General features: G+C 36.7%; 2 protein-coding genes across 4 annotated transcripts; one reads left to right on the forward strand and one right to left on the reverse strand.

Moving 5' to 3' along the window:
- Positions 1 to 1,001: 1,001 nt before the first annotated feature.
- On the reverse strand, positions 1,002 to 18,996 carry LOC128262824 (uncharacterized). Of its 3 annotated transcripts, none has more exons than XM_052997366.1 (3): positions 18,593 to 18,996; positions 18,058 to 18,513; positions 1,002 to 1,196 (listed from the first exon to the last, which is right to left on the reverse strand). In XM_052997366.1, the coding sequence occupies exons 1-2, from the start codon at positions 18,948 to 18,950 to the stop codon at positions 18,095 to 18,097; spliced, it is 777 nt and encodes a 258-aa protein (XP_052853326.1). In that variant the 5' UTR covers positions 18,951 to 18,996; the 3' UTR covers positions 1,002 to 1,196; positions 18,058 to 18,094. The 3 variants fall into 3 exon arrangements, with proteins under 3 accessions (XP_052853326.1, XP_052853327.1, XP_052853325.1); XM_052997367.1 differs by lacking the exon at positions 1,002 to 1,196 and adding an exon at positions 6,510 to 6,911; XM_052997365.1 differs by lacking the exon at positions 1,002 to 1,196 and having other exon boundaries at positions 17,631 to 18,513.
- LOC128262825 (cytochrome b-c1 complex subunit Rieske, mitochondrial) lies at positions 14,708 to 17,484 on the forward strand. The gene is made up of 3 exons (XM_052997368.1): positions 14,708 to 14,910; positions 15,926 to 16,305; positions 17,174 to 17,484. The coding sequence occupies exons 1-3, from the start codon at positions 14,817 to 14,819 to the stop codon at positions 17,390 to 17,392; spliced, it is 693 nt and encodes a 230-aa protein (XP_052853328.1). The 5' UTR covers positions 14,708 to 14,816; the 3' UTR covers positions 17,393 to 17,484.
- Positions 18,997 to 19,164: the final 168 nt, after the last annotated feature.

Raw genomic sequence — 19,164 nt, forward strand, 5'->3', positions numbered from 1 at the left:
TGCTGTTGCACGTTGCTGGGGCAACATGGACTTTCGGCCAAGAATGCAAAAACAACAGCAACTCGGCAGCAATAACAGCGACAGACGTAGCAGCAACATGAGCCGACACAGCAGCAATATGAGTTGAAATATCAACAATTTTCGGCATTTTCGGTTTGCTACTTGCCACACGCAACTTTTGCTACCCCACCCCCTGCCATTTTAGCCCCGCCTCCGTTTTCCATCCAAAAGTTGGTTGGAAAATTCGAATGTCAGTTGTAATAGCTTCGGCATATAAATCAATAAAATGATTGTACGCACCTTTGGGGCCGCTGCCCTTCTGCTTTCACCCGCCTCCCGTCCACGCCCCCCTTCTGATTTCTCTTTCTCTCTGACTCCCAAAATTTTCCCTTTATCGAATCCTCGTCCTTTGGCTTCCTTGCAGCTTCTGCTGCTCCTGGCATTGCTTCTCTGTTGGTGTGCGTGTTGCTGCTGCTGCCATTGTTGTTATTGCAACGTTGTTGCCGAAAATGTTCACAAAAAGGGGTGGTATTGCGAAGGTGGATTCAGAATATCAAAGAATAATTTTCAGTAATAAAATTAAGTTAAAAGTATAAAACTTACAAATTACATAGATAGTCAGGGTATAAGTTAATTTATTTTTGTATAAAATTAAAATACAATTTTCAAAAAATATATTTTAATTCCATATTTTAATCAATAAAAAACACGTAATTTTTATTTAGTTATGTTTAATCGTTAAAGAATCTTTATTTTTCTTTTTAAATAAATATTTTACTAATGTTACTTGTAAACAGATTAAGTTTTATATAATTTTTCTAATTAAATATACAACTTCTGACAACTTTAGTGGCCGCCCTCGCTCACCAAACTGGCCCAAACTCGCACTGCCTGCTGTGAGCTTCAGGTGCGCCTGCTTGTTGCTATTCCGAATGCTCCTGTCCCTTCACCCTAAAAAAAAAAAGGAAACGCCACCTCCTTCTGGGCCATTTTGCTGACTGTTGATGATGATAATGGGCCTTCCCCTATATATACGGTTTTTTCCTGGGACCTCAGGATGCGGGGGCTGTGGGCGGTGGGCGTGCCCCATCCTGTCCGATGCGTACGAAGTAAAAATTTTACGCATTTTTGATTTATGGCCCCAGCACAAATAAATTGTCGACATTGTCAACTGTATATTGAAAATGCATTGGGCTCTGAAAAAAAAGGAAGAGAAAGTAACAAAAAGGAAAAGCAAGAAAAGGAAGCCGAAAAAAAATGAAGCTTTAAGTCAACGATTCGCCTCAGCAATCTGAGCAATAATGTTAATGATTATGGTTGGGAATTGAGGTAACAGCTGTAAAGTTGTTTCCAAAAATATTAAAAGGGAAATGGCAGTAGAAGACTTTTTGGACTCAAGCACCTGTGGTCCACATATGCAGCAGCAAAGGGTCCCAAAAAAAAAAGGAGCCTGCTTTGGCCATTAAAAGTTTTCACAATGCAGACACACGCACTTCGCAGGGGTCCCAGAAAAAAACGGAGGGGAAAATGCTTTTGGGGCCAAGTAACGTGGCACTTTTCACAACACAACGGCTACTTTTTCCCTACGCTGTTTGCTCTTTTTTCGGAGGTTTTTGGTTTGGTTGGCAGGGCCAACAGTGCGCATACTTGATGGACCTTTCTTTGCTTCTTTTTTTAGGACTCCCCCCAACCTTCTTCATGACGAAAGACCACAACACATGCGAACTAAAGTTACTTCTGGCCAGAGGTTTGCTTTTATGCCCTTTCCCTTGGCTTCTTCGCTTGGTAACAAAGTAGGACAAGTCAAGAGGCTCTTCAGCTTGGATTCACTGCATTGATACAAGTTTAAATTGCGCCGAGAACCTGGCTTAAAGTGGCTATGGATGGGGGTCATGGAGATATGGAAGATAAGCTACTTAAATTTGCCTGCCATTGGGCCAAGTTTAAAGGAAATGGCCAATGACGATTTAAGGGATTGGGATTTAATGGACATATTGGCAGCTCATGCAAGCGTTTTTTCTTGGGACAAACAAAAATTTGTTTTAAGGTGATATCACAAAGTTGTTAGGTATTTACAAATTGAAAATAAAGAAACAGACGAAATTTTCTTAGAAATTTCAGGACATTTTTAGAGTTATAGAATAACTGAATCATTTATAAAAAAAAACATACTTCAAACACCAGTCATTTTAAAAAGTAACCAGCTGGGTCTTGAAAAAGGTCTTTAAAAAAAGATAAATGCTTTTTGAATGCATACTTTTATTAAGTTTGTATTTTTTATTAAGTGGTTTGATATTTACAGCTTTTTGTACGAAGGAATGCAAATTGTATAGAATAACTGGTTATTTAATAAAATAAAACTTACTTTCACAGTCAGTAAGTTAAAAACAATAATCTTTAGATGGCATTGTTTGTTTAAGTACCTATTATATTAATCTTATGCTATTCCAATTATTATTCATAACTTTATTATGTTTTCGCTTGCTACAAATGTCGAAATCGTTTAAATTTAGCTTCAAATTGGCTCTAAGAAAATAAAAATAAAATTACTGGAATCTAATTTTAGGATAACAAAGAATTTAAGATAAAATTTGTAGATATTTCGCCCCAATCCTGGGAGCACTTCATTAAAGTTACATGGAAGCCAACTCATCTCATCTAAGTAACGAGGCGTCCACTTCAGCCTGCATATAGAACCCAGTTACAACTCCCCTTTTTTTCACCCCCCCACACACATACACACACACGCAGCCCCATGAGGGTGTCACACACACAGGCACACAGAGAAAAAAAAATGGAAGATGGACGGACATCGCCTGACGTTGCTGTGACAGCAAAGATAACGCAATAACAACAGCAGCAATGTCAATGCATGTGGCAAGCAAATGACCAGCAAAAGGACCTCCCTCACACACACACACACAAACTCACGCAATCACGCACACACACACACTTACCTACACACGCACGCAGGAAGACCCGCTGAGCATGTGATCTATGCCTATCTGATGTATTTTAATGGTGCTCACATATATTTTTCATTATTGCTCTGGCTGCCTGTTGACCAGCAGACAAAAATATCATGTAGGAAATAGATGAAAGAAATAAAGCAATACCCTTTAAAATAATAAATAGTTAAAAAAATCGTAAGCAATTAGATACGTCTTATCTGAGAAACGTAAAATAAAGAAAATTAGATGTCTGCAATTTTAAAAAACCAGTTTTTTGAAATGTTCTGTTAGAAACTGTTAATATTTGTTTATAAGATGAAAAATCAAAAAAAAAAAAACGTTCAGTATAAAACGTTTTTCTTTTTAAAAAGTTTTGAGCCTATTTTGGCAATTTAAAATGTTGATACTTTTTTCTGTTTATTTTAAAATAAATAAACGTGTCAATATGAAAAAAAATTTAAAAAAACAAAAATGAGTAATTTAAAGCACATTAAATCAAACATACCCCAAATGTACCCTTCATTTATTCACAAAGTAATACCCTCGTTAGCCCCTTAGTACCCACATTTCTGATTTTTTCCTCCTCACATTCCACACCACGCACATTACGTATACGCAGTGTCTGATTCTTTCGCCCTCTTGCAGCATGGACCAACAATTTATTTCTATACACCAGAGGCCGCGACTTTTTTTCTCTAGCCGCCATGTGAATGTGGATGCAACGCATTGAGGCCGCGGGCAAAAAGCCACCCGCACCCAGATTCTGACCCAGTCCCAGTTTGAATCCTGGCTTCCTAGCCACTCGTTCTTTTGCTTTTCCCCAACCTCGAAAACTTCCCTTTTTTTTAGGACCCTTATCTGGTCGTGCTGCGGCATTTTTCGTGATGATATGCAATGGAGTTTGAGTTCGAGGCGGACCGTGTTTTTTGGGGCTGATATTTTTTATGGCCCGTTGAGATTGCAATTTGAAAATCGATAAATTGCAATTAATTTAATGGTAGCAACGACAAGCGAACGAAAAAGACAACAAATGACATGGCTTGTGAATAAATAATAGATGGCTGCAGTTATAAAATGTTGGTATATGAAAAAAATACATTAAAACAAATATTTAACTTTAAAAAATCAACTTTAAATTTATTACACAATTTATAACCATGAATTTAAGTGTTTAACTTTAAAGAAATCAACTATAAATAGATCTGTGGCAATAAAACCAAGAAAAGACAAGAAAGACTTAAGCAAATTAAAAGAAAATTGTCATTTTTGAAGAAGCTCCAGAAGAGCCACTTAATTATCCACAAAAATGGACTCCCTAAAGGCTGTCATAGAAACCACTTGAAAAATTGAGAAAAGAAGGAAGTCAGCAAAAGTTCTTATTACTATTTTAAGGGGATGGGGAAAACATAGTTATAAAATGTAATCCAAACATTATAAATTTCAAACTTAATCTGTAATGCAACTCAAGTCCTCAACTCATCAAGTTTTAATTAAAATTTTGGCTGTGACCGGGAACATATTTCCCAAATGCAGCAATGAAAAAACAATTTCCAAATTCCTTATTATAGAAAATTTACGCCGTCGCTGGGTATTTGCATAATTCCCACCACCACCCACCACCCCACTGAAAGGCGAACTGGGATTGCTGATTAGCAGTCCCCAACCAACAACGTCCGCCCCCTTTCCATTTTCCAACCCCCTTTTTTCCACCTTGGTAACTGCGGTCCAGTCGGCCACCATTTAATTACCTTGGAGAAAAAACGTGGATGGCGAAGCACACAGAGCACACAGGTGAGCGGAAAAGTGAGGTAAAAACGAGGAAAATCGAGTAAAACGACAGCGGCAACAAAGGCATAACCTAATTTTCTCAAATTTCCCAAGCAACGCAATGTGGGCAGCCAAAGGGAAAAAGGAAAGTGGTTAGAAATTCCAGATTCAGAGTTTTGGTTTCTCGCAAAATCTCGGAAAAACAGTGTGTTCAGGGTGCTAAAAATGCAAATGCACAAAATGAATATTCAACAGGAAGACGACTGTGTGTTCCAAAAAAAGAAACAAATTCTTGAATGGCGATTGCGATTGAAAGGAAACAAAAGGAAAGATTAACAAAAAGATCATTGGAAATATGAAATTTGGGGTAAAGGTAAAAAAGAAGTATCAAAACAATATACTTTTAAATTTAAAAGCAATTTAAAATAATGCTCTAAAAATTATTAAAGCTTTTAAGTAACCAAGTTAATAAATGTGTATTATGTTAAATAAGAAATAATTAGAATTATCCATTTAATTATTTTTAAATTAGTGTACCAATCTTGTGTTTGGCAAGCTACTTTAAAAATATACTTGCTAAACTAGTTGGTAGTTCGATAGATTTCACTAAAAGACTTTTAAGGAGAATTTGTTAAATTCCCAATCATTAAAAAAGGCTTACATTTTTTATAAAGATTGTTAAGATTTTGTATATAATATAGCATTATTGTTACCATTATAAATATAATTTACAAATAGGGAATGCAAAAAATATATATATTTTATAAGTACTGAATATAGTATTAACACGTCTCACACTTGACCTTCTTTTCCACTTCTTTCCCTTGCCACCCACACTTTCAAAAAACAGACGCACACATTCAATTTTGCATTATGCTCATGTACACTACGCATAACAAGAAAACAACAAAACAACAAAGAACAACGGCGAACAACAAAATAGGAGCAAAAGCAACAAACAATGATTTTCATGGTACGTAAAATTAATTAGGGCACTGAGACAAAAATCCTCAAATTTCAATTGAGCCGCCGCACCGCCTTGTCCATATGGCCAGTGGGTGCGAAAGAGATGGCAGCTGAGGGTTGGAGAAAGTGGAGAAAGAGAAGGGGATATTCGCAGGAGATATGCACTGAAAAGAAGTCGGCGAAGAAGAGGAAGAAGCAGCCGAACTAAAAATACCAAGGACCTTAAATGAGGGGGTAGCAGTGGGTGGTGGGAGCTGCTGGGGAAACATAATTACTCTGCAGCTGTATTAGGCAGTCCGTGTAGGTGTGGATGTGATTGTCTTTGTGCGTGGGCCGAGCTGAGGCTTCACTGTACCGTAAGAAAATGGGTGTAAAATATAATTAATAAATTAAATAAAGGGAAAATGCATAGATAGTAAAATCAGGTAGAATAAATGTATGAACATGATTAAGTCGGTTAAGTTAGTTGATACACTCTTAAGACAAAGAAGAATTATCATTGTAAGAACTAAAGAAAAAAAATACATTTAATTATTCATTTACAAAAGATAAAAGTTATTACCTTTGAAGAAAAGGTATGCAAACAAAAATATTATTTTTACCACTTCATTTATTTAACATGTTTTTTTATTTCAATAATAATTTTAAATGATGATTTAAAATGATTTAACTTGGTTTAAATTTGTCAATAAAATAATGCTATTATAAATTACATGTTAGTCTTATCTACTCCTGACATTTACATTTTTAGAAGGAACGAGTTCGAAGCCATATACATAAAATAAATGCATTTTTCTGAGTGTACTGTCTTGTCAATGCAAGCCGGCTCCAAAGGCGATGCTTATGTTGCTGCTCCTTGTGTTTCCTGCCTGCGTCCTTTCCCCCGTCTCCTTTATATATGCCTTGAAATACATTTTACATAAGAGTGGGACTTTCTATGTGTTGTAGAACTCTGACATTGTATTTGTGTGTCTGCATCTGTGTTGGTGTTTGTTATCAGCCCAAGAGAAATTACAGCAGCAGCGGCATCAAAGCTCAAAGGAAATGGAAAAAGAAAAGCAAACGCAAACGCAAAGACAGCGGAAAACTCGCACAGCATTTTCAGCTAATACATAATTACAAATACATTTAATCCTGACGGTTTTTTAATTGTCCTCGGTTTTGCAGATGGAAGGGTTGAGATTAAAAGCGAGGATGGCAATGTTGTGATTGACATTTTACGTGAAACTGAAAGCGAACAGGGAAAGTTAGGATGGGCGTACATATTGGACTGTCAGGTTTTATAAAGGGTGTGACAGGATGTTGAAGGTAAATTGCAACATTTGTGCAAGTGGAAGCAAGTTCTGGCTTCAATTAATTAATTACAGACGTTCTGACAGAAGTTTTAGTTGATTTACAAAATGGTGATCCGACCATATACAAATAAATGTTACAAAATAATGGCTTAAAATATTTCATAAATACGTAATTTTGTCAATTGTTATATATGCAAAAAAAAGTCCACTGAAACTTATCAAAAGTGTGTTGAAAAACAAATGAAAAGTATTAGCCAAACTATTGTGCATTCTTTATTGCACATAATCATAAATAATATATTATTTTTAATATTAGGAGAATGAATAAAGCCTTAAAATATGTATTCCAAGCTAAGTATTTGCCAAATGAAAATGACTCTACCAAAATAATGGTGTATTCTTTATTGAAAGTGATCAACGTAAAACAATACCCCTAATATATTTATATGTTTTTTATTGAAAGTAAAAAGTTATCTACTGGGTACTTCAGACATCAACCCATTCTTTTTCAACTTCATTTTATTTAACTTTCCTTTTCCCCAGTCGCCACTAAAGCTTTAAAATTGCAATTAATTTTCGAGTTAACCAAGCCTACAACTCATTCCACTTGGCCGCAAGGAAGGCACTTTATTAGAAAACCGTAGAAACTGTTTGGAAAAAAGCAAGGATGATGAAGGGTAAACGGAAGTAGAAGAAGTAGAAGAGGGAGAGCTGACAACATAAAACCTCAAACCTCAAAGGGAATTTTCGGCGCTAGTCGAAAACCAAAAAAAAAACCAGCCACAGCTTGGAAAATTCCACCACCCAACCGTCGCCCCATTTTCGAAAAAAAAATAAGAAGTAAAACTTTAAACTAAACTAAACACATACAAACACACTCATCACTATGCACTGCAGGAAATCGGTGAGAAGATGAGGAAGATACAGAGAAGAAGCAGCAGACGACCCACTTTGATAAAGGCGAAAAACAGCCAAAGGCGCAAAATGCCAACAAAGAAATCCTGAGGGGCGGGGAAAATGTTTTCGCTTTTCTTGCATTTCCAGCAGAGGAAACAACAAAGACGGACGAACTACGCACTTTTGTGAAAGGCAGGCCTGCAACACGAACGAAAAAAAAATTGGGAGTAGGGCTACAATTTCTACTAAAGCCAAAGCCGAAGAAACCCAAACTTCTATGTACCACAACTCACTGCGCTATATGGTATATGGCACATAGAAACCCCAACCAAGAACAACCGCAGTGGAGGCAACGTCACTCACATAATACTGAAGAAAATGTGCCTGCTACACTTGAAGAAAAGAAGGCAACAGTACGACAATGCTTTAAACATATGGTAATCATATTTCTTATAAATAATTAACTTTATCGAACTTAATGGCTATAAAACAAAGGGATTAGTAACAGAAAAATAACATAAAAACTTTTAATAGCAACTATGAAAAATCCAAATTATTGAATATTTCCAAAAGATATTTGTATATTTTTAGTCGCAGCTATAAATAACAAAAATAGTTTAAAAGTACTTCACAAATAATAAAAATTTTAAGCTCGTGCCAACCCTAAATATTTTTGTAAGAAATTATTTTTAGTTATGGTATTAACGATAGATTGGTTTTGTATCTTTGGAATATTTTATGCCACGAGAATCGCCTAAAAACAGGAACCTTTTTTAACAAAAATTTGTAAATTATCAAAAATATTCTTAATAAACCATCAAATTTTCTTAATTTTATTTATAATTAATAAACAGCCACAAAACATTGCGATTTCCACTCACTTTATTAACTATCGATTCAGCCTTAAGTAATCTGACATTTTTTGACTATATCCCGGGCCATTACGCATCGGAAATGCCTACACAAAAATATATCAAATTACATTCTGTCACTGTACAATCCCCTGGCAGCCAGGATACCCCCCTTTTTCCTTGTTTTCCCCATTTTCCAACCAGCCTATACCATCCTTACTTTTGCCCTATTCCTCAATCCCCAATTCAACCGCTGCACACGCACAAAGGCGCCAAAATTACAAACGCAGCGAGTGGTCGACTCCTAATGGGTGTGAGTTTTCCTCACTTTTCCACATTTCCTTGCCCTCTTCTTCTTTTCGCCCATAAAGGACTGCAGTAAATTCCATGTCCCCCCGACAATCCCCCCAAATAAAACCCCACTCCTGAAAAGAAAGTTTTATATAGGCGTCGGCGCACGCACATCTGGCCAAAATATATACTATATATACATATGGTATGGGTAAAGTATATAAAAGCTGCAGCCGAAAAAAACATTTTCAAGGGAAAACGGGAAAAGGGGGCGTAACTCCCCGCTCAAGCCCAGAAAACCCGTGTCAAAGACATCCATCCCATCTCGCCAGAAAACTCCCTGCATTTTTTTTTCTATTTACTTTGCTTTGGCTTTGCTTTTTTTCTTTTTTGCTTTTTTGGGTTTGTTTTTGTTTTCGTTCTTGGCCGTGGATTTTCTTGAACGTCCTTGATCCTTGCAACGCACAGCCATAATAAAAGTGGCAAGGAAGAAGCAGAGAATGGCGCCTGCTGGTCGCCTTGGAAAAACAGAGAAAAAGAGAGCAAAAGCATAGCATACTTTTTGGGGAGGTGCGGTGCGGGCTCGAAGGACCAAAAGCGCCTTATCAGTTGTAAAAACAAAACCGGAAGCCCACACAGGAAGTTCTTCTCAGCGCAAAAGAGATGGGCGACAACAGAGAGAAAGAGTGAGAGATAGAGCCATGTCGGCGAACTTTCAGGGTGAAAGTGAAAGTTGATGGCAAAGGACAAGGCAGCTGACGAGGAAAGTGAAAGTTCAAAAAGAGAACCAACGCAGGCGCATTTTTCACCAAAAATAGTTATAAACAATGCAGAAAATATCCTTCAGAGAGAGTAAGTAAGTGAGTAAGAGAAAGAGTGAGAGAAAAGTTGCAGTTGTCTCAAGAAAAGTTGAAAGCTTTTCGCTGCTACATTTTAATGGCCGCAATGTCCTTGGCTACTTGCAGGGGGTGGTGAAATGGGGGCTTCGTGCATTTACTTTCACTTTTAGCCGACACCCCAGGCAAAAAGTTAAGACCCCCCGAACCCATTTATAATGCCACCCCCTACTTTACTGCTTGCATATAATGTACTTCCCTTTTTTGTGTGAAAAACTTTTGCCCCAGAGCTTTTGCATTTTTTTGTTTGTGTTTGGTGTTTTGCGCTTTCTTGAAAGTTTATTTTTGACAGAGTTTTATGTGCCTGGCGGGCACAGGACTAAACAGGACCAAAACAGGACACTGCAGCACGAGAAAAAACACCAAGGGAGGTGCCCCCCCAAAAAAAAAAAGGAAAATGACAAAATAATGTAATTTGGACCGTAGATTTATGCGTGCTGCGCCTCCGCAAAAAAGGAAGAGAATTTTCCCCCAAATCTACTTCGGTTGGGGAAAACGCAACGTTGTCGTTTCCTTTATATTCCCGCTTTCCCGCTTTTCCTTCAGGATGCTCTCCTGCTGCGCGTGCCACATGATTTTTATTTTTTCTACCAGCTTTTGCTTTTTATTTAAGCCGCTTGGCCGAATTTAGGGCAGGTTTCATTCGCGCTTAAACCCCAAATACGAAATGTATCCTGCCAGAAGGAACTTTGGTCTTTTTACTTAGCCAAAGGCAAGGCGAGAGTTGTTGACAAACTTTCAAGCCGAGAAGAAGATAAAAAAGGGCATCGGTTTGGGTTTGGGGATCGGAAATTGATATATGGACATGGGCAGGAGGATGTTTAGCTTACGATTAATGCTAAGAAATTGTGTAGCAAGATCCCAAGAACGCAATTTTAAAGGTGAATAAATACATATATCTAAAACAGAAGTAAAAAAATTAACTCAACATCTTTTAATCAAACATGAAAAGACAGAAATATTCAAATAAAATCTAAGTGGTCATGAAAAAAAGGAATCAATTTATAGACTTACTAATATTAATATTTAATATGTTTAGAGTTTTTTAAAAGAAAATAATTGACCTAAGCCATAACATATATTAGTAAAAATGTTTCTAATTAAATTACAATTGGCGGAGTAACTAATTCTAATGTACCATATATATACTTATTTCAATGAACGTCTACTAAAATTTTGTAGCCACAATCATCAATAAGTCACAAAATACCAGAAGACCATACGATGAAAGATCATTACTCACACGCCTTAAAGCCACGTTCCTCAGGGCATGCCATAATAAAATATGAAAACAAAACAGGAACCCATTGTCATGGTCACCTAATAATCCGACTGCCCCAAAATGGCCCAGAAACTTAAGCCCATTTCGTCCAGAAAAACGGTGGCGGGCGAGGCTTGGAAATAATCATTTCAAATGCAAAACCCAACCGGACGAGATGGAGATAAAGAAGTCGAAACGAAAAGCACATAAATGACCGCCAGCTGTGCCAAATTCCTGGATTCTGGGTCCTGAATCCTGAATCCAAGCACCGCTGCACATGCCACAACTCCCTTTTAAAATTTTCCCTTCTCGACTTCCTTGCGGCTTTTCCACCGCGCTGTTGCTGCACAGATGATTCTGATGCTGATTCTGATTCATTTAATTTTCGTTTTTGTAAATGGGTAAAGTCAGTGTGGAGAAGGGGTATGTTAGGGCATAGTAGGCGTGGCAGAGCCTCCGCATCTGTGAAAGACTGTCAGTCAGAGGAGCCTCAGAAAACTTTTGCCTGCCACGCACAATTTTCCACTTTCAACTTTTTCAAAGGGGGTGCCGAATTTTCTGTGGGCTGAGCTTTATGCTTGGCTGATGTTGCGATAAGCTGGCTATGTCGTCGGTGCTACACAGTTAGAAATTAGTTTTTTTTTACATATTTACAAAGGTAACTGGTATGGAATAGAAAGAAATGTGATATTTTATATAATTTTCTAAATTTAAAATAGAGATTTAAATAGAGATTTAAAAAAAAAATACTTTTTTATTTATAAAATATATTTTTGGTGTATTTTGCCTTTATCTAAGCAAAAGATATTTGTATTTTTTGAAACTATTTGTTTATATTTTTCGTAGAAAAAGACACTATTTAAACGTAGTTATTAAGGTGCGTATTGTATTTTTTTTTTTAAATAGAACGATAATTTGATGGTTAAAAAATCTTAAAGTGATTTCAATACCCTAGTGATTTTTGTGGTTATTTTTAAGAATTTTTTTATTGAGCGAGTTTAAGGCAATTTTATCTAGAATTTCGATAAATGTTTTGCACCACAATCTACAAAAAAAAAACCCTGACTAACTATGGAGTTAATAACAAATTTTTGTAGATATTTTTCGACAGTGTATCTTGGTTCTTGTTGCTGCTGCTGCTGTTGTTGTTGTTGCTGCCGCAGCCGCAACGCTGCACACGCCGCACAGAAATGGGTGAAAAGGGGGTGGGGTGGCAAAAAGGGGGCAGGGGGAGGTGATGTCCTGGGGCAGGGATGAAAAGTAGAAGATTGTTGTTGCTGCTGCTGCTGCTGTTGTAGTTGGCGCCAGTTTTCCATGTAAAAGTTGCTGAAAAGTGTAACGCAGTCGAAGCTTGACAGAGTTAAATTTGGAGTGGGGATGCGGTTGGGTTTTCGGTGGTTGGGGTGCTTGGTGGTTGCGAAATTCGGGAGTGGGTGGAAAATCCAAGGAAAGGGCAGATGCCATTGCCACGTCGCCTACGCGGCATAGTTTCAACTTTCCCGGCCTACGCACTGCCACATAAGAAGACTGTCTGGACTTTAAGATATGGTTGGTAAGGTGATAAACTGCTCTGAAATTAGCTTTTTAAATTTAAAAGAAAACATGTGCCTGAAACTAATTATATACTTTTAATTTAATTTTAATTTACGTAAAAATTTAACTCATTATTTTTATTTTATTAATACTCAATATTTTTAAATTTGTACTTTAAAATATTGATGTGCTCTTAACATCTTTATGTATTTAACATTAAAATATAAGTGTTTTCGTGTTTTTATTTAATTGAAATTATTTTTTGGTTTAATTTATTACCTTAGTAAATGTTTTTAACAATTATATTTACCTATTTATTATCAATATTCTTAAATTATAACCTTTAATATGGAAGTGCATTAAAAAATTGTATATATTTTCCGTGTTTTTTTTTTTGTATTTATAGAACTTTTAAAGTTTCATTATATAAAATGTACTTTTAAGCGTATTAAATACAATTATTTTTTCCTGACTTATTAAAGAAATCGTAAGCTTTTTATTTTAATTTTTATAGTTAGAGTATTTTCTTGTCGATCTATTTACTTTATTTTCAAGTTTGTTTTTGTTTTTGGCCAAAATTCACGCACTTTTCCGTAGTGCCCCCCTTTTTATGCCTGTGTGCGTGTTTTTTTGGGGCAAGTACATAGATGGGTTTATGTGCGCAGATTTTCCTCCTCCGGCTGGAAAATAGACGATGGGCATACTTTCGCCTCCACTTTCACTTTCACTTGGAAAAGCAAGAGGAAGGGGGCATGGTGGCAGCAAACTTTCGACATCAAAAAGAACTACTTTCGATAATCACAGGACTGGCGCCAGAGGAATTACATTTCATCCGGCTGCGGGAGAGTTTTCCACGCTTTTTACTGCCTCTTTGGTTTTAAAGTTTGGCCAAATTTCGGGTCTCCTACTTTTATGCGCATAACAACATCCCAAACATACTGCCAGCTATTTTTTATGCAGTTTTTTATTAGTATTTTATGCGTTGGATGAGATCAGCCGAAGAAAAACAATAGCTCAAGAGGTTCTTATTAATTAGGACAGTCTAAACCACCCTTAAAAAGATTGGATTGGCAACATCAAAGGGACTGTAATCAATGACATCACGATGCTGCTGGGGAAATGGAAAAGTGCAGTGGAAAAACTGGGTGGCTAATGTCCGGTGGTTGGACTTTATCTTGGACCAAAAATTGGTGGTGCGTGGTCCAACCGGTTTGCCATGGAAACCCCTTTTCATCCGGAGAAAATTCAGGCCGTTGCAGTGGCTAATTTAAAAGGTAGTTTTCACTTACACAGGGGTGGAAGCTGATTCACCTTTGGGGGTAAACAAAAGGGGGATGAATGAAAAGGATTGATTGGCAAGGTGAAACAATTGCATTTAATTTGGCCACTGGATTTTATATCGAAAAGCAAAGGCTAAGAAATAAAAATTATTTTAAGGCAACACGAAGAGCTGAACAGAATATTTTGAAAAGGCATACATTTTTATTAATGAATAAATAATATATAAAAGTCTGAAATTACTTTAGATTGTTTTTAACAATTTTTATATATTGTACGCTAAATAATAATCAAAACAAACTGGAATTATTATGATCATTGTTGTTCAGAAGCTACAGAGATCAGAGAATTGTATGATCATTGCTTTTTCAATGTAAACTTAATTAAAAATTATTATTATTATTAAAATTAAATTATTTTTTGTACTAACAATTGGAAATAAGTTCTTTTATTGGATTTCTAAAGAAATAAAATGATTTTATCATGTAAAACTGGACAAAAATACAAAATCGTAAAATATCGTTCTGACTTAAACACATATTCATTTTAATTCTGGTAAATTTGATTGTTTTGCTCACTTTTCAAACATTAAATTCAATTCCAATCAGAACCGTTGCAAAAAAGGTTGCCCATCCGGCACTAGCCGCTTAGCTTCCACCTTTTGTCAGTGAGCAATAAATTGGTATTTTTTAGGGAATTTATGTTTGGCCAAAAGCATTTGACGGGATTTTACGATCCGGTCACACTGGCAGAGACGAAGGCGACGAACGTCGAAATTTTCGACAAGAAAACTATACGTGATCATTTAAATTTAAAGGAAAACATACAAAATGATGAACGCCGTGTCGCGTGCTTACGTCCGGGGCGGAGCCCAGGTCCTTTCGACAGGACTCAAGGCGACTGGAGTGGCCGTGAATTCCATGGGTAAGATTCCGCGAGGTGGATTCTGTTGCTGGAGTTGCCAGTGAAAAACACAACCATTACATAACGATTGGACCGGGAAAAACAGCAATTAAGTTGGCTAAGAGCTGTAAAATACAGCCAGGATACGAACTGCAGGCGGCGTCAAGGAGATATGGCAAATTTCCTTACGTAATTTCAACATAACCTCGCACAATAACAACAATCAGCAGGAGTTTCAAGCACCCCCAACATTCTCATCAAAACTATGCGATATAGAATACCGATTTTGACCAAACTTGGTATACAGTATCTCCTGGACTAGTAACACTATCCTATAAAGTTTCGTAAACATATCTTAAGAAACCACAAAGTTATGCTAGTTTCAAGGTTTTAATCCTGTGGCAGCTATAGGATATAGTAGTTCTATTTTGTTTTAACTTATACTACATTGTTTACAATCTAGTTAAGCTAGGCTAGACCAACTTTTGTTGAACTATCTTATGAAAACAATCAAAATTCAGTCGAATTTTAAGAACTGAAACAAGTTCTAATAACAATTAAGTGTAAAAATAATAGTAAACATAAATACTTTTTACCACTGACTAATAGAACCTTTTTAGATTATATATCTATTAAACTAAGCAAAACTGTCTTTTGAGAAATTTTAGGATAGTGAATACAAACTAGGCATTATGATATAGTATCTCTATTTTCACCAAAATGTTTGATATCTATTTAAATAACACTATATAGAATTTTCTTGAATTATCTTACAAAACAATGAAAATAGCGGTCCTATTGGCAATGAAGTTTAAAAATAACTAGTAAATATAGATAGATATATAAAATAAAAATTAAACTAAGCAAAGCTGTCTTATCAGGAATCCTTAAAATAGGGAAACAAATTTACGCATTTATAGACTAATAATTAGAGATACAATTTCTGGCAACGTCTCAAGAGGTACAGATGGAATATCAACAAAACCCCCTCATAAACCTTTCAAACATGTCTAACAAGTTCCACTGTTTTTTTCAGCTAACCGCCAGGCACACACCGATCTGCAGGTGCCGGACTTCTCGCCCTACCGCCGGGAGTCCGTGAAGGACAGCCGCCGTCGCAACGAGACCGCCGAGGAGCGCAAGGCCTTCTCCTACATGCTCGTCGGAGCTGGAGCCGTGGGCGGTGCCTATGCGGCCAAGGGTCTGGTCAACACCTTCATTGGATCGATGAGCGCCTCCGCCGAGGTCTTGGCCATGGCCAAGATCGAGATCAAGCTGGCCGACATCCCGGAGGGCAAGTCGGTGACGTTCAAGTGGCGCGGCAAGCCGCTCTTCATCCGCCATCGCACTTCCGCGGAGATCGAAACCGAGCGAGGAGTGGCCACATCCACGCTGCGTGATCCCGAAACCGATGATGTAGGTACCATAGAATGGGTCGATTTGTATGCAAGCATAGGAGTAAATGCTGTTTTCATTTACTGATACGAAAGTAACACAACTAGGACTATCAACAAAGCTAGATCCTCTAGGGATTATTGAGTGGAAAAGATAATTTACATTTTTTTTTTTAATTATTTAGGTAAAACTTTGTTCAACAAAGTCATAGAATTAATTTCATTTATTTTATTATAACAAAATTCGGCTTGTATACAAAACTAAACCAAATGATTGATTGCGGATTGCGCTTAATCCTTCTTAAATGATTATCAAGCAGTAAAAATATTTTAGAAAGAGCTCAGTTCAAACTTTGTCCAAAAATCGAGGTAATTGAAAGTATTTATATCTTAACAAACTAAGTCTAGTATTCCAAACATAAGCCACAGACCGCTTAATTCTTTTAAATTATTATTATTCAGTAAATCTTTTCAGTTAAATCTTTTCTTAACAAAGTCATAAATACTTAATTAATGACTGCAATTGATTTAATTAAATGTATTACATATACCCAAACTACATCTTATATACAAAACTAACTTGCTTTATATTTTTTAAAGAATTATTAAGCAGAAAAGATGATAGACGTTACGATTTAGAAATTATTCAGTTCAGACTTTAAACAACAAAGTCATAATTACCCGAATATCGACAGCAATCGATTAAGTTAAAACTAAGTAATGTATCTTCATTCAGTTTAGTCCTGTGCATATTTTGTGCGCACATAAATACTCAACTAGTAACTGAAAACAATGAAATTATTTTTGTGCGGCTGTACAAATCCACCTTTTCTATTTCCCTATCGAAAACTAAAACAATTCACTTAAATCCTCCTCTAAATTCCATTTAGCAACGTGTGGTTAAGCCCGAATGGCTGGTGGTCATCGGTGTGTGCACGCATCTGGGCTGTGTGCCCATCGCGAATGCCGGTGACTGGGGTGGCTACTATTGCCCCTGTCACGGCTCCCACTACGACGCCTCTGGAAGGATCCGCAAGGGACCGGCGCCACTTAATTTGGAAGTGCCCACCCACGAGTTCCCCAACGAGGGTCTCCTCATTGTCGGCTAGAGAAGCAAACACCCGTAGCGCTGTTATCGTTTAAGCCCCAGAACTACATAGTGAATGGATCGATGTAAATTAATAAAAACTACCAAACAAAACGGCTGAGCATAAACGAAAAATTCATTCGAATCGAGGAGGGATAAATCTTAAGAAAGGAAAAAGGAGATGTGGAGCAGCTTAACTATATAAAAAACTAAAACAAATTTTAAAATTCCCTAATTTCCATCATAATAAATCCTTAAAATGTTAAATTTGAAGTATTAAACTTTATAGTTTTGATTTTAAATCAAAGAACATATATTCAAGATTTTTATTTGAGTCCTTTACTTCTGAGCTGAAGCTCTTCATTACTAATAATGAGTCATAAAGCTAAATTTAAATTTCAATTAAGGAGGATAAATCTTAAAGCAGATAAATTCAGCTTAAGCTAATATGTGGAAGAAGATTTGGGGAATCTGAAAAACTTTAAACATTTCAGTCATAATAAAGCTTTTCAATTATACATTTTAAAGTAATAGTCATATCAAAGAAACCATATTCAAGTTATTGATTTGAGTTAAATTATTATTTTTTGTGGCAAATGTTGAAGTATAATCCTAATAGAATTGATTTTCTTAAATTCTAAACGGAAACTTTTCCTTAGTACCATTACTTATGTGTCATGAACTTACCTTATTATAAGTTATATATTAAAAGTTGTTTTAGTTCTTAAGTAGTCTCTTTGCTATCCTTGATGTTGCCCTGTTTCTCAAGGATTTCCATTTCGAGTAGTTTGTTTTTCAGGCGCTTTCCCTGCAGTTCCACCTGAAACCTTTCCAAGTCCAGTTTGTACTGCTCAAGCTCTACTTTCCGCTGTTCTAGTTCGATTCTCTGCTTTTCCATCTCGACTTTGTGCTGCTCGGCTGCCCTGGAGTTTTCATTTCGATAGTAAGTTTGTTGGACTTTCAGCAGATTTAGTTTTTCATCTGTAAGGATGTTTGTGGCCTCCTCTTTTCTCAAATCATTGACTGATTTTACTTTGACTTTTGAAGTCGAAAAGTTTGAGTTGTCCTGCTCGTACGGAGGTTCACTGGAGGTGCTTCTAAAGGTGTTTTTGGATTCATATTCTGGATCAAAGTCGGAGCTACCTGGGGGTAGAAATATATATGTTATGTTTTGATTTAAAAATGTATTTTCACAACAAAATATGTGGTATGCCATACTTACTTTCTTCATCTTTAACAGCTCCACTGATTGTAGAGACGGCTGAATTGGACAAATCTCGCTGGGAGTCCGTATCATTGAATGTAGTTTTATTGCCCATTTCATTGAGTCCCTTTACTCGCTTTAATCGAGTGGAATTTATGTGTTTATCGCGCAATGCCTGCCACGGACGTTCAATTCCAGATTGAACTGCAAAATCTGCGGCGATCTGTTTCCAGGTGTCTTTTTTCTTGCGCCATACATCCGCACCGCTCTTCTGACTGCAAACCACATCCTTGTGCTGCAGGACCAGGTACTCCAGAATCAATTCCTCACCCATGGTGAAGTTTTTCGCACGAGTTCTTTTCCCATTTGCAATCATCGTTAATCCAAAATATTAAGTTCGTCAATAAACAAAAATCAGCTGCCTGTGGGGCGTTGCCACCTTTTGTGGTTTTCTCAGGGCTGGAACAGGGAAACCACACTTTGGTATATTTCAGTCCGGCAATAAAAAAAAATAAATTCCATTTCAGGCATAAACAATTTTTGTTCAGGTTCTAAGCCTGGCTTGAAAAATACCAAAACCGTATTGCCCA

The sequence above is a fragment of the Drosophila gunungcola genome, unplaced genomic scaffold, assembly GCF_025200985.1.
Source record: "Drosophila gunungcola strain Sukarami unplaced genomic scaffold, Dgunungcola_SK_2 000001F, whole genome shotgun sequence".
Classification (NCBI taxonomy): domain Eukaryota; kingdom Metazoa; phylum Arthropoda; class Insecta; order Diptera; family Drosophilidae; genus Drosophila; species Drosophila gunungcola.

Coding starts and splice junctions, on each gene's coding strand:
- LOC128262825 (XM_052997368.1), top strand. CDS start 14,817: ATGATGAACGCCGTGTCGCGTGCTTACGTCCGGGGCGGAGCCCAGGTC. Junction 14,911..15,925: donor AGTGGCCGTGAATTCCATGG/GTAAGATTCCGC, acceptor TGTTTTTTTCAG/CTAACCGCCAGGCACACACC. Junction 16,306..17,173: donor GTGATCCCGAAACCGATGAT/GTAGGTACCATA, acceptor AATTCCATTTAG/CAACGTGTGGTTAAGCCCGA.
- LOC128262824 (XM_052997366.1), bottom strand. CDS start 18,950: ATGATTGCAAATGGGAAAAGAACTCGTGCGAAAAACTTCACCATGGGT. Junction 18,514..18,592: donor AGCTGTTAAAGATGAAGAAA/GTAAGTATGGCA, acceptor TTCTACCCCCAG/GTAGCTCCGACTTTGATCCA.